Below are 15,619 nucleotides of genomic sequence, written 5' to 3' on the forward strand. Positions count from 1 at the left end.
CAGAAATTGAGTTACAAACACCAGAAGATAAAACAACTGTGGAGAGAACAGACACCACATATGAAGAAAGACAGTCACAACTTTATGATTTAAGGTCAGAAGATTCTACAACCAAAAGTACAAATGAACCAGTGACATCAACAACTTCCAGAGAACACAAACAATCTGTCATAGTGACTGAACATGAAATTACATTAGAGCTTCCTGATGCAGGATGTATGACAGACTCAGGGAGCTCAATAGAAAAACCTGAAGAAATTCTGGAGACACCATCAATGGAAAATAAAGAAATGACACCAACAATGGCAGTGCCAGAAGAGGAAATTCAATCACCACCAAGCAAAGAAACTGAAGAGACACAGCAAACAGATGAAGATGGTTGCTTTGGACTAATGCATCGCACAAGCTCTGGTTTGAAAAGATGTCAGGAGAAGTTGATAATAATTGATGATTTAAGTTCAAAAATTCTTTCACCTGATGGTACAAATGAATTAGTCACACCAACCACATTTAGAAAATATGCAGAAGATTTAATGGAGACTGAACAGGACAAAAGAATGACAACAGAGGCTCTTGAAACTGAATGTACCACAGAAATCGAATTATTAGAATCAGAAGGAAAAACGCCTGTGGAGAGAACAGACACCACAGAAAGACAGTCAAAATATGATGATTTAAGATCAGAAGATCTTGCAAAAAATGAACCAGTTACACCAACCCCTTCCAGAAAGCATGAACATGTGACTGAACACGAGGTAGAAATGACAACAGAACTTTCTGAAACAGAATGTACAACAGAAATAGAGATACTGATACAAGAAGATAAAACATCAATAGAGAGAACAACCACATATAAAGAAACAGATGAAGATGGTTGCTATGGACTAATTCATCGCACCACCTCTGGGCTGAAAAGATGTCAGGAGAAGTTGATAATAATTGATGATTTAAGTTCAAAAATTCTTGCATCTGATGGTACAAATGAATCAGTTACACCAACCACATTTAGAAAATATACAGAAGATTTAATAGAGACTGAACAGGACAAAAGAATGACAACAGAGGCTCCTGAAACTGAATGTACCACAGAAATCGAATTATTAAAATCAGAAGGAAAAACAGCTGTGGAGAGAACAGACACCACATATGAAGAAAGACGACCAGAACCTGATTATTTCATTTCAGAAACAACTAAGACAAAAGGTGAAAATGAACCAATGACACCAACAACTTCCACAAAATATACAGAAGATTTCATAGTGACCAGATCAGAGACAACAATGACAACTGAGTCTCTCGAAACAGAATGTACAACAGAAATTGAGTTACAAACACCAGAAGATAAAACAACTGTGGAGAGAACAGACACCACATATGAAGAAAAACAGTCAAAATATGATGATTTAAGATCAGAAGATCTTGCAAAAAATGAACCAGTAGTTACACCAACCCCTTCAAGAAAGCATGAACATGTGACTGAACACGAGGTAGAAATGACAACAGAACTTCCTGAAACAGAATGTACAACAGAAATAGAGATACTGATACAAGAAGATAAAACATCAATAGAGAAAACAACCACATATAAAGAAACAGATGAAGATGGTTGCTATGGACTAATTCATCGCACCACCTCTGGGCTGAAAAGATGTCAGGAGAAGTTGATAATAATTGATGATTTAAGTTCAAAAATTCTTGCATCTGATGGTACAAATGAATCAGTTACACCAACCACATTTAGAAAATATACAGAAGATTTAATAGAGACTGAACAGGACAAAAGAATGACAACAGAGGCTCCTGAAACTGAATGTACCACAGAAATCGAATTATTAAAATCAGAAGGAAAAACAGCTGTGGAGAGAACAGACACCACATATGAAGAAAGACGACCAGAACCTGATTATTTCATTTCAGAAACAACTAAGACAAAAGGTGAAAATGAACCAATGACACCAACAACTTCCACAAAATATACAGAAGATTTCATAGTGACCAGATCAGAGACAACAATGACAACTGAGTCTCTCGAAACAGAATGTACAACAGAAATTGAGTTACAAACACCAGAAGATAAAACAACTGTGGAGAGAACAGACACCACATATGAAGAAAAACAGTCAAAATATGATGATTTAAGATCAGAAGATCTTGCAAAAAATGAACCAGTAGTTACACCAACCCCTTCAAGAAAGCATGAACATGTGACTGAACACGAGGTAGAAATGACAACAGAACTTCCTGAAACAGAATGTACAACAGAAATAGAGATACTGATACAAGAAGATAAAACATCAATAGAGAAAACAACCACATATAAAGAAACAGATGAAGATGGTTGCTATGGACTAATTCATCGCACCAGTTCTGGGTTGAAAAGATGCCAGGAGAAGATGATAAAAAATATGTTTTATAATACAACACCAAGACCACAAGAGCCTTCAACGGTGAAATATATACAAGAGCCTTCAACAGAGCTAACTTTCATGTCGCAGAATGCACTACAACCATCACCCCTGAGAAAATATCAGAGTTCAAAACAAGTTACCCAAAGTAATATGGATAAAGTTAATCAAATTGAAGCTGAAAGTGATCACTTCTACTACTTCAATGGCAAGTTAAAAAGAGTTGGAAATCATGCTTTGAGGCTTGAGAATGAAAACAACACACTTACAATACCCTAGGAAAATCATAGTTGCCTATTGTGGGTGTCACATCATATTAAACATAATCTTATTATTAAAACAGAATTCTAAAGTATGGAAGGTATGTTTCCTATAATTTAAGTCAACATAAATTAATTTGTTATGTTGTAAATGTCAATACAAACAGCATAGTTTCTTTTTTTGTCAGAACAAAATGACAGACAGACAGACAGACAGACAGACAGACAGATAGATAGATAGATAGATAGATAGATAGATAGATAGATAGATAGATAGATAGATAGATAGATCTAAAGCATCGCATGCAGCTCAGGGGAGTGTTTCTTCTGTACTGCTCTGTCGCTGGTTGGCTAACACACAGATGTTGAATGTTGGACTGTCGGTGTTTGTTACTCTGTCTTGGAAGAGGAACGCATGACTGACTGTTTCCAGTTAAGAAAATAAATAAATTATAAAACCCGCGTTGTGCGTGTTGAGGAGAATATGATGGGTTTTCAAAGCATCTCAACACCAAGACCACAAGAGCTGACGCAATGAAGGGAGAAGAAGTTCAAAGTCGCGTCGGAGAAACTTTGAGGGAATAACGAGCCACCGAATCAGATCACAGTAAGTGCGCGAAGTGTTTTCGTTATTTCTATACAATATCTCTCTTTAAACAGTGGATTTAACATTTACCATGCCTTTTATGATCTACTGGAAGCAAATGTGTCGCTTTATTAGGCTAGAGTACTTCATAACATTATCTCGAGTCGCCTGTTTAGATGTGAAGATGAAATCGATTTTTTAAAACATTCCTGTAACCTTAAAAGCATATCCACCTTTCTAATGCAAAATGAAATTAACCGATTAACATTTAATTTTCTTTTTAATTAGCAAATGTAAATATCTACAAGATATATCTCTCGTCTCGTATTTTATGATAGGCTTTAAATATAGGCTAACCTATAATTGGATATTTATTTGCTTGTGTTTATTTTGCAAGAAACTGACTCCAAAAAATCTGCATGTAAATAGTATAATTTACTGTTTACATTAAATTTAATCGCAACAGTATAATTTTAAGAGACAGTGAGGCTATATTAATGCGGTTAGAGAACGATGGTCCAAGTTGCCACAAGGCGACGTTGTCTCAAGGGCTGCATCTCAGTAAATATAAAGTTTATAAAGTCATTCATTTCAAATAGGCCTACACAAATATGCCTTTCTCTATTATTCACTTAAATAAATAAATAAATAAATAAAAGTACTGTCATCTAAACTACAATTTCCCTATCATCATATTTTAATAGCGCTTGGGTATTTTGGGTAAACTACTGCCTATATCATGGAAGTACTGTAGATTCTACCCAACTGTGTTCTCAGTCAGGAAAAGGATATTTTTCATAGATGGCAGGTTGGGGCAAGTTGTCACATATGTTTTGAATGTTTTAAAGCCTGTAACGTGTGTATTAATACAGACATTTAGGACTACTTTAAAAAATAAAAATAAAAGTGAAGAAAAAAGTAAAAAGTGAGACAACTAGCTCCGGTCTGAGGTCTCCCTTAATATTATGATTATTAATGTTAAGCATTCAAATCATATAAACAGAGCCATGTTTCTTCATTTGTCAGCATATTGCAAGATTGCAAGGCGAAGACTGATTGAACACAATCCATTATGGAGAAAGCATAACAATTACAGAAAGCTGGACTGTGAAGATGACAAAGGATCATGCAAAAAATGAGCCATAATACAATGTGATATCAGGCATTGACAAGAAGGAGCTAGAACAACTAAAGGATATTCTGACATACTGAGAGTCAACAGTGGGGCGTCATTTTAATGCTGGTATCAGAACAGGTTTTTGTCAAGCAGAGCAGCAGCCTGTCAATGAACACAACAGATTGTCCCAAAATCAGATAAAGGCATGAAAGCTTTCATCATCATCAAGGAACAACCATGACAAATGCCTGCAAGCCATCATTATCAAAAGAAACAAATCAATATTACACAGGCTCTAATGGAGAAATGGCAAAATTAGACTCCAGAGATCAGAAGAACTGTTGCTAGACCACAGTGGAAGGAAGTATCAATACCGGAATTCTTCAAACAAATTACACCCTTGAAAACCATCATTATGAACCTGACCGCCCATCTTCTGGACCTCATGCTGAAGGCTTCCAACCTCTCTCGCTGGCAGTTCATCCAGGAATACTCCATTCCTCCGTTGGTTGCTGTGCCCAGACTCCCTAGTGCCCTGCTTCCGGTTTTTGGCCTGCTCTACATGCTCATCTTTGGGTTTGCGGTGGTGGGTAACGGGGCGGTGCTGGTTCTCTTATGTCGCAGGAAGGCTCTGCAATCTCCCAGCACCTTTTTCATTTGCTCTCTGGCACTCAGTGACCTTCTGATATCCATAGTGTGTGTTCCTGCCACACTGTTTCAGCACTTCTTCACCAACTGGTTGGCAGGTAGAATTATTATTTTTTTCACGCTTGGCAGAAATCTTAGTTTCTGTTGTGTTTATGATGTTTCATAACTGTGTATATCCATTTGGCCACCTCATTTTTCCTTCATTATGTTTTTTTCAGCCTCAGTTTTATAAAGCGAAAGCTTTGAAAATGTAAGTATATATCGCTGAAATAGAGAGTACTTATGTATATACTCTCAGTTCACAGTACATGAGCAAAGACACTGATGAAGCTAATAAAGTCATTTATGGCAATTAATACATAAACTCAAAGGAGGGTGAGTAAAGTGTAAAGGTTTTCAATGCTTTCTACACATTCTGTACCTGTTCATTCATAAACCTACACAATTCAAAAAGGTTTGTGCTACACTTCAATACATGGGCACTGAATAAAAGATGCGCTTGAATCATGAAGTCATGCCATTGAATAAATCAGGTGCAAAACTGCACATATACCCTTGAAGCACAAAAATGAGCACTGAGGTTTTTAAAAGAGACATAAACTGTTTAGAAATGTCTAGGTACCTTAAGCTATCGTCATAATTCATTCCTTTTCCATCTCCGAAAAGGGTTTCTGATGTTAATAATTCACAGCAAAATAAAAATCCTGCCATCATTTACTGACTCTCATGTTCTGCCAAACCTGTATGTCTTCTGTGAAAAATGCCTCCGTGTTTTTTCGACCATACAATGCTTGTCAAAACGGTCCAATGTTGATTTGGACCCCATTAACTTTGATTGCCTGGACAAAAACAGTTGAAATACAGGTTTGAAATGACATGAGGGCGAATACACAAACATGCAGTATCATCATAGCTAAAAAAAAAATGAAAAATAGTTAATTTACATAATGTATAATGTATAATTTCTGGAACACACATTACTCTGACAGACATTATTATGCTGTCAGACAATTCAATGGACCTGTACATAAGATTTTAGCCTTCTTCAGCTTAAGATTTTGCTGATGGCTGATTAACATTCACGGCCATCCTAAAAGTAGACTGTCTACAATCATCCATATCATCCATAATTGAGTCGTCGTGACCATGCAGAAACAGCCTCACTAAGGCACAGAAAGGCACTGTTGTGTTTGAATACATCTGCATGTTGTGTGCTTGTGACTGCATTTATCTGTATTTGTGTGGTATGGTTTCTCAACACCTTAATTATGTGCAACAAGTCCACTCACATTAGAGCTCCAAGTATCCATCGATGAGATGGAAGGTCACCATTGATTAATCAAGATCGGTGGAACATGCAGTTAAATTATAAATGAGCCCTTTACCCGAAGTTCTTGAAATCCTTGCAGCTGTCCATATTTCCATAATTACAATGTTTGTGTAAATAACAAATGTTAATGTGCTTGTGTTGCTGTAGAAACAATGTTCAATTATTTTTGTGTGTTTTTGAAAAAAGTATCTTATGCTCACCAAGGCTGCATTTATTTGGTTTCTTTGACAGTAAAAACTGTAATATTGTTACTGAAAATATAAACAATTAAAAAAAAACAGTTATTTTAATATATTTTCAAAATGTAATTTATTTTTGTAATGGATAAGCTGTATTTTCAGCATCATTACTTTAGTCTTCAGTGTCACGTGATCCTTCTTTATTGTGCCCTTTGTTGTGCCCGTTTATTGTGATTTAATGTGTCCTTTCTGAATAAAAGTATAAACTTACTGATCCCAATGGGATATAATGCATATACAGTGCTGGTCAAAATTATTTGCCCCCTTGGTAAATATGATCAAAGATGGCTGTAAAAAATAAATCTGCATTGTTAATTTAAAAAAAAAAAAAGCAAAAATCTAACCTTTCATTGAAGTAAAATAATTAAATGTGGAGGGAGGTTGGAAAAAATATTTAATAAAAGGGGGCAAATCATTGTTCCCAATGTGTTTTGGAGAAAACATTTATTTCATAATGTGATTTTCCCCCCTTTCAATTATTTTACTTCAATAAAAGGTTAGATTTTTGCATTTTTTTTAAATAAAATATCAAAAGGATAAACAATTCAGATTTTTTTTTTTTTTTTTTTTTTTTTTTTTACAGCCATCTTTGATCATATATATTAAGGGGGCAAATCATTCTGACCAGCACTGTATATACATCTTTATTTATTTTTTATAAAATCTAATATTTGATGCATTAAAACAAACAAGTTTTTTGGTTTGTCCAGTTCTGGACATTTTATTTCATCATAATAAATGACTACTTTTGATTGGCTGTCAATGGAAAAAAAAGAGGCTTTTTGCAGGGCCTACAGGCAGGGCCTAACTGGACTATGATAACCAGCCAAAATTTTAACACTTGACATAAACCAAAACAAATATTAAAGGTATAGCGGAGGATTTTTTACTTCCGGGTGGATCACCTATACTATTGGTCCTCCTGATTGTCAATCATTCTGGTGAATCAATCAAACTTATTCAAAAGTGGAGAGGGCGGGTCTTATCTAAAATTCGGAAAGATCCTCCACTATACCTTTAAGTAAATATAACCTCAATTATCAGTAAGACAACAAGCTATGCCTGCCATTTGCTTTACTCTACAAATCATTGCATATGCCATTAGCATGCGTCATGTTGTGTTTTAGATTCTGTCTTTCGCAAGAGTCATTGACCTTTCATGTAATGGCATGGCATAATGAAGGACAGTCATTATGTCATGACTTCTGAGAGAAGACTGCTCCTCAAATCCGTGGCAACACAAACCCAATCTGTGATGAGGAGCATTGTGTCAGAAAAGAATGCGCATGTGGTCGTGGTCCCTTCTGTCCTCATCATTGTCTATAAAGACCATACATTTACTGCCCACACATTTCCTTCTAGTTAGCCATACCTCTGAAAGTCTCAGTATCCTATTCCATATATTTTTAATTATCAACAGTTAACTATGGGGCACCGTTTGTAAAGCGGCTCACGCTGAAAATAACAGCAACATTTTGTCACATTTAGCTTCAAACAATGTTTAAAAAACTGGTATGAATTTTTGACGGTCACCTTTTAGCACATTTACAACAATATTTGTCAACTTAGGGATATTTTAAATAGTTAAATCTAAATATTAAATGTTACACCTAAATGTTAAATCTAAATATTAAATCTAAATCTAAATGTTGAATCTAAATGTTAAATCTAAATCTAAATGTTAAATCTAAATGTTAAATCTAAATCTAAATGTTGAATCTAAATGTTTTGGGTGAAACTAAATATTTAACTAATATGCAAATTCAAAATGCCGGTAACCGGAAGTGCCAAAATAAAAGCTCGAGGAGGTCAGTGTGTTTATAGCATGGTTTAGTGTCAAATAACGAATAAAAACCATCTCATCCGAGGAAATGGAATCTTGGACATGGATTATCGTGATAATAACTACTTAAAATAAAAAACACATTTGGAGAAACTGTATTTGAAGAGTAGGCTAGTGTCACTTTTATGAAAAGTGCGGGACTTATGACCTGTAGCCATAATAGCCAGCCACGAGGGGGCTCACTTTGACTGAATGCCATGTCGTCTCTGTCATCACTCTCATCACGAAACTCTACAGTTTCTCCAAACGTGTTTATTATTTTAGGTAGTTATTATCACGATAATCCATGTCCAAGAGTCCATTTCCTCGGATGAAATGGTTTTTATTCATTATTTGACACTATAAACCATGCTATAAACACACACTGACCTCCTCGAGCTTTCATTTTGCCACTTCCGGTTACCGGCATTTTGAATTTGCATATTAGTTAAATATTTTGTTTCACCCGAAACATTTAGATTCAACATTTAGATTTAACATTTAGATTTAGATTTAGCATTTAGATTTAACATTTAACATTTAGGGGTAACATTTAATATTTAGATTTAACTATTTAAAATATCTCTAAGTTGACAAATATTGTTGTAAATGTGCTAAAAAGTGACCGTCAAAAATTCATACCAGTTTTTTAAACATTGTTTGAAGCTAAATGTGACAAAATGTTGCTGTTATTTTCAGCGTGAGCCGCTTTACAAACGGCGCCCCATAGTTAACCCTATCCGCTGTGTACTGTACATCTGGAATTATTCAGTCATTCATCAGTCCATTAGCCTGTTTTCTCACTCATTTTCTGTCTCACTGATTAATTTGCTGTCCCTAATTATTTTTTTCATCCACAGGAGATTTTCTCTGCAAGCTAATACCATTCCTACAAGTGACTGCTATTGCGACCAGCATGCTCACCATGACGTGTATTGCTGTAGAGCGTTTCCAGGGAATCCTTTATCCTCTTCATGTCCGCATCAGCTACTTTCTCTGCCATGCCATCAAGATGCTGGGTGAGTTATGGAGAGAGAGAGATTAAAGAATTTTGCTGAGTAGTTATTAACACTTACAACAGCAGCTAGACTTTAAATTTGTTAATACATTTAAAGGGTTAGTTCACCCAAAAATGGAAAATTCTGTCATTACTAACTCACCTTCATATCATTTCAAACCTGTAAGGCTTTTGTTCATCTTCGGAACACAAATGAAGATCTTTTTGATAAAATCTGAGAGCTTTCTGTCCCTCCATAGACAGCTACACAACTACCACTTTGACGCTTCAAAAAGTTAAAGACACCATAAAACTAATCCATATGAATTGAGCAGTTTATTCCAAATTTTCCAAAAAGACTTGATTGCTTTATATGATGAACAGATTGAATTTAGGCTTTTATTTACTTGCTACTGCCATATATACACTACACGCTGCTGTGATCAAGACATGCTGCTGCTATATAGTGTACAATATAGTGTACACAAATTACCCGTAGCAGATCTATACAGGTGGAGCTGGGGAAGGTGGAGGGTTTCTGAATACACCATACGCTGCACTGTTAAAGCAAATGCTATCCATGTATTTGAAGGTTGAGCACGCAAGCTCATTGGCTACTGAAACAGCAGGAACCAATCAGATATGCCCTATAGATAACAATGTGATTGCAAGCAGGTTGAGTTAAGGACCTATCAGCCTGCGCCATCTAGAGTTTCATGAGAGAACTTTGTATAATGGATGGGGTCCTCTTAACCTTTAAATGTATAAATGTTTCGCCAATCATTATTACATATTTGGGTCTTTAGCGACCCGGATCTATATGTAACACTGATGGATCTCTACCTGTCGTGATACTATAAAACTCTCCTGATATTAGAGTAACAATTACAGAAGGATAAAATAAAGCATATTTTGTTACCTTTTGGAGCTTGGAAGTGTTCAGTTTGAGCAGATGTTTTATACTCATCACTGTCCTCATCAGAACTCATTTCCCAGAACATTCTGCATCTGGTCATATCATCATTGTGTCATTGTGTATTAGACATTTCCACCTAGTGGAATAAAGGTGAATTGCACTTATTCAGTTATCAAATATTCAATTATTGTTGTACAGAAAAAAGTATACTTACACTGTTACACACCTTGGGTCACTAGCAACCGTATACAATTGTTACAAAAAATTAATAGGAAAACAGGCATTATTTTTTTTTTTTTTTTTTGTTATATTGTTTATAATTAATTCATTTAGGAATACTAAGAAGGTTGATGTCTAAATTAAAAAAATGACGTCCCGGGTCACTAAAGACCCGAGATATGCTTTTAAGGGTTAAAGATATAAAATATTCATTTTAATGTATAAACATCCATATTACCCATATTTACTGTATAAATGTTTACATATAAACATAATATAATGTGCAACTATTTTTAAGTTTAAAAAAAAACAACTATTTTTGTTTCACATAATATAATGTAATAAACATAATATACCAATTTTTATATGTATAAAGACAAGTAAAACAATTCACAATCATTTACTATAATATACTAAAAATATTTGTGGTTTCCAGACCAGTTTGAAAACCCTGAACTAGACAATACTGACATTTAAAATTCTAGAAAATATCAAAATATTTTGTCTTTTTGGCTTATTTTACACTGTCTGTGTGGTTGGTTGCCCTGGCAATCTTTCACAAACAAAGATATTTTGAAGAATGTTTCAACTATTTTGTTCAGGTATGACCCCACTGACTTAGACCCCAAAAATATCTTCTTTCAGTTTCTTTTGAAGTTATCGGAAACAACAAATATTATGTCTTTTCCTTCATATTACAGTGGCCGTGTGGTTGGTTGCCCTGGCAATCGCGGCTCCCATGTGGTTTGTCCAGAAAGTGGAGGTAAACATGCAACCTTAAAAAAAAAAAAAAATACTACATTCACATCCCTATCATCACCACTACATAGACCACTGTTTGTAGAGTAAATGGGCCATTTAAAGTTTGCTCACACTTCGCTGCTGGACATTATGTCACAGACAAAACTCGAGTCATTAACAATCAGAGACATGGAACACAGTGAACTGGGACAGAAACATCAGTATTCATCTTGGTATCAGCTGAATCTATCTGAGGGAAGAAACAAATGTACTAGTTATCATTTAATTTATGAAATGGTTTGTAATTATTAAACCAAAAGATAACATGAAAGAAATAGTAAAAAAGCTGCTGATAGTTTAAATAGGATCAGAACAAATCTAGCCATTTGACTCAGTAATTCTCATGCACAGCAGCGGCCGCTAGAAATAACAGATGCATCAACACTATTAGGTTAAAATTAGATGCTTGCTGTGCTAGAAGAGACCATTGAGGGCTTCAAATGCAATGTTCATATGTTTTCATTGAGATAATAATGCCTTCCCCTTATTGTGTTTTTGCTTTATGTTTATTGTCCTTGTGTGTGCAGCTTTCACGTTCTCTATTAGCTCTTTTTTCTTCAAAGACGTCTTGCATGAATCACCCCAATCAAATGGTCATTGATGTCACGCTGTTTAAAGCAGCAGATCTCTTTACCCATTAGACAGATCTCTTTACCCATTAGACAGCTCTCTTTACCCATTAGAAATGCCTGTCAGTCAGTAAATCAGACCCTTATATTCATATACAGTATTAGCTGCCTCTAACCTTTCCTCCTATCTGTCAGACTTTTTTTTAAGAAACATGATAGAAGAATGAAGGAGTCACATAATGAATTTCCTCTATCCAGGTGAAATATGACTTCCTGTTCGATGTCCACTACACCTGTTGTTTGGAAGTCTGGCCAAGCCAGCAGCAGAGGAGGGCCTACACTACCTGCCTGTCCGTGCTGGTGTTCCTGGTCCCCTTGGCGACCATGGCCATCCTGTACTGGAAGATCATGCGAGAGCTCTGGGGCAAACACAAAGTACATGATGTCATGTTTCAAACACTTCCGGGATCTGAAATCAACAAGATTACCAGGTTAGTCTTCAAGAGAGCACTCCAAAAATGCTTGGTTAAAAACAACCCAATTTGGCTCATTTTGGCAACACAGCGCTTGATCAAAAAGGGACAGAATCAGCACTGAGTTGTTTTTGGGTTAAATATTTGACCCAACATACTGGGCTTTTTTTATTTAACTCAACTATTGTTTAAAAATGATGATACCGCTGGGTTAAAATTAACCCAAAATGGGTTGGAAATTAAAATCACTCACAGAATTACAATAGTAAAAACAAAGGTAACAGTAATCAAAAAGCGAATGTTTATTGATAAACAAGAACACCCAGAAATGGACAGAAATTGGCACTGCTCTGTCCAGTACGTGTCCTCCGTGCTTACGTAGACAGAATGCAGTGTTTCAGGACCTTAGACCAGCTCTTCGTCTGTAATGGTGGGAAGCTGAAGGGAAAGGCTCTCTCCAAGCAAAGGTTGTCTCACTGGATAGTGGACGCCATTGCTTTGGCATACCAGCAGCAAGGTCGACCATGCCCCCTTGGTGTGAAGGCACACTCCACCCGGAGTGTGGCTTCCTCTTGGGCTCTAGCGCATGGCGCCTCGCTAACAGACATCTGCAGAGCTGCAGGCTTGGCGACACACAACACATTCGCGAGATTCTACAATCTCCGAGTGGAGCCAATGTCCTCTCATGTATTCGCTTCAACTAGCCGGTACTAGGATTCGCTTGCTCGCCATTCCCAGAGAAGCCCTGAGTTCCTCCAGCGCCGTTGAAGTCTACGCCAGAGTTATGCCACCGGCAGCTTTCGTGTTGGCTAGGTGCCTCCATGTGCATGGTTCCTTCCTTGGGCGACCCCCACATGTGTATTTCCACTGTAAGCCTCTCTGAGCATGTGTCTTTTCCTTGGCAAGCCACCTTGCCCCCCCCCGGGGTTGAAAAATTCCACCCTGTGGGCTGGACACCCCAGGGTTTCTCCATATGCTGCCCGCTCGCAGGTCATTGTATTCTGTAATAGGGTTACATACATAACAGAGACGGTCCTTGCTCCATTTCTATTCACCAAGGATCCAAGGAAGAACCCTGGGCTGAACAACAATAAACATATATATATATATATATATATATATATATATATATATATATATATATATATATATTTATATTCCATTTAATTATACTCTGCTTTTGAGAGGTCCATTGAGCAGATGCTTTCATATTTCAAGTATTGTATAGCGTCTAGATTGTTGCTCTTGGATCAGATGATCTTGGTAGACTGGTACAAATGAAATGCTGTTTGATTGACACCCCTGTAATGCGCTTTTAATGACATGTCTGTAACAATGGAAATGCCTTTCATTCTCAGGAGGAAGAAGCGTGCAATAAGAATGATGGCCACCGTGGTGCTGCTCTTTGCTGCCTGCTGGGCACCTTTCCATCTGGTCTCCCTACTGCTTGACTATGGTAACACAACATTTCTTGTGCCCTTCCCTCCTGTTGTCAATCTCCCTGTTTTTTTCTGCCTCTCACGGGTAATGAAAAAAAAAAAAGACTAATTTTGTCTGTCAGCCAGCTGCTGTCTTTCCTGTCGTATAGAAAACATTCTCACTTCAGATTCTCCTCCTCCTCAAAACATCAGAGGGTCAACAGATCATTCCTGTGAACCATCGGCATGCAATTTTTCTATATATATATTTTTTTTTTTTATCCATTGTCTCACACTTAGCACTATGGCAAATATTGTGAGATTGGTTAGTAGCTACTAGTGACTCTATACAAAGATTGTTATCTTGTGCGTTTATAATAAACAGAACTTTATCGCGCATTGGTGTGATTGCTTGTGGTGTCATTGGGCCTTAACTACCAATATTGTGCCAAAAATAAGTTATATTTTTGAACTGTTATATCGCACTCGCGATTGTGATGATTACAACTAACAATTTAGGGGCTGTTCATACTGAACATATTTTTCCATATGTTGTCTGTCACACTCATTTTTTGCTGTCTCGCGCATTTTTTTCACACCACTACCCCGCGTCTCGATTTTTTAAACGCAAACAACGTGATGTGTCCATGCCCCTAAAAGTCAATCCTGAAATATTTTATGAAATTAAGTTTTCTTGATTTGTGAGGAAATTGGCTTACAGTTTTATAACTTACCTTGCATGTTTGTTCTGGAAACACAGGTCAGCTGGAGCTTGATCTTGACTCTGAGTTTCTCCTGGTCAGTGTGGTTCAGATCCTGGGATTCAGCAACTCGGTGTGTAACCCGTTGGTTTATGCCGCCCTCAACACCACCTTCAAGAGGGACCTGCTGGCTCTCCTCACCCGAGGATGGAGCTCCGGCGGAAGAGGTTGCTGCTGCAGCAAGTGTTCCTGTTGGTCCTGGAGGAGTCACAAACGAGTGGGCATATCAACAGTGGAGTCAGTCGAACCCAGACGGGGCCTGGAGACGACATCTAGACAAAGAGAGATCAGGTCATGGAGTAAACCAGCATGGGAAGCTGAACCAGAGAGGCCTACGTCTAACATGTCTCCCCCCATGAATCTTCTTAGTGCCATCAGATCCAAAAAGACCTCCAGTACCATGATACTTAGCGTTATTGACCCTCCACACACAGACAGCACGTCTAGTTTTGACCAGCCTCTCACACTGGGAAAGTGAACCCGCTGACTTGATTACTTCAAGAGTTTTAAACCATGTCAAATTCACAACTATAGTATTTTTGCTTTCGAAATTTCCCCCACAGCTAATGATGTGGATTCAACAACCTGCAGGTCCCAGTTTTCAGACCTTTGAAGGATGTTTTTGCATTTGGAGCTCAATTAAGATCTGCACGATAAAGATGGGAGCGAGTCACCAATGAAACAAATTGAGATGTTTTTTGAAGTGCTTCCATTTTATGAGCTTCTGAAGACCAAGCTACAGTATGTCATTAGTTTTGCTTCACTCTGAGAAGATCATTTATTTGTGCACCTTTCCTAGACTTTGGTAATTATATTCTTGCTTGACTGGATTATTTGTAGAATAATGTCTGGTATCTAGGAGTGTGTGCAGCCTCTTGCCTCAGGGTATGTGGTTTCTGTCTCCATGGATGGCCCAAAGTCTCCTGAAGGTTATTTAATGTATTAAATGTAAATGTATTAGAGACAGCAGGAGCCTGAAGAGCTGGTTGGTGGTGCGCAGCTGAGTGTGGATAACACACTCTCCATAATAACTAACCATGTGGATTTATAACATGCAG

At 37.1% G+C, this 15,619-nt stretch overlaps 1 protein-coding gene across 1 annotated transcript; it reads left to right on the forward strand.

The window, feature by feature from the left end:
* Positions 1–4,783: 4,783 nt before the first annotated feature.
* On the forward strand, positions 4,784–15,039 carry LOC308705475 (pyroglutamylated RF-amide peptide receptor; the record flags this gene model as incomplete). Its single annotated transcript, XM_081390497.1, has 6 exons — positions 4,784–5,114; positions 9,268–9,426; positions 11,241–11,302; positions 12,168–12,400; positions 13,741–13,838; positions 14,561–15,039. 6 exons carry the CDS (start codon positions 4,784–4,786, stop codon positions 15,037–15,039), a joined length of 1,362 nt encoding a protein of 453 aa, XP_081246623.1.
* Between the last annotated feature and the right edge of the window lie 580 nt (positions 15,040–15,619).

This window comes from Scardinius erythrophthalmus (genome assembly GCF_964197995.2).
Source record: "Scardinius erythrophthalmus genome assembly, chromosome: 17".
Taxonomy (NCBI): Eukaryota; Metazoa; Chordata; class Actinopteri; order Cypriniformes; family Leuciscidae; genus Scardinius; species Scardinius erythrophthalmus.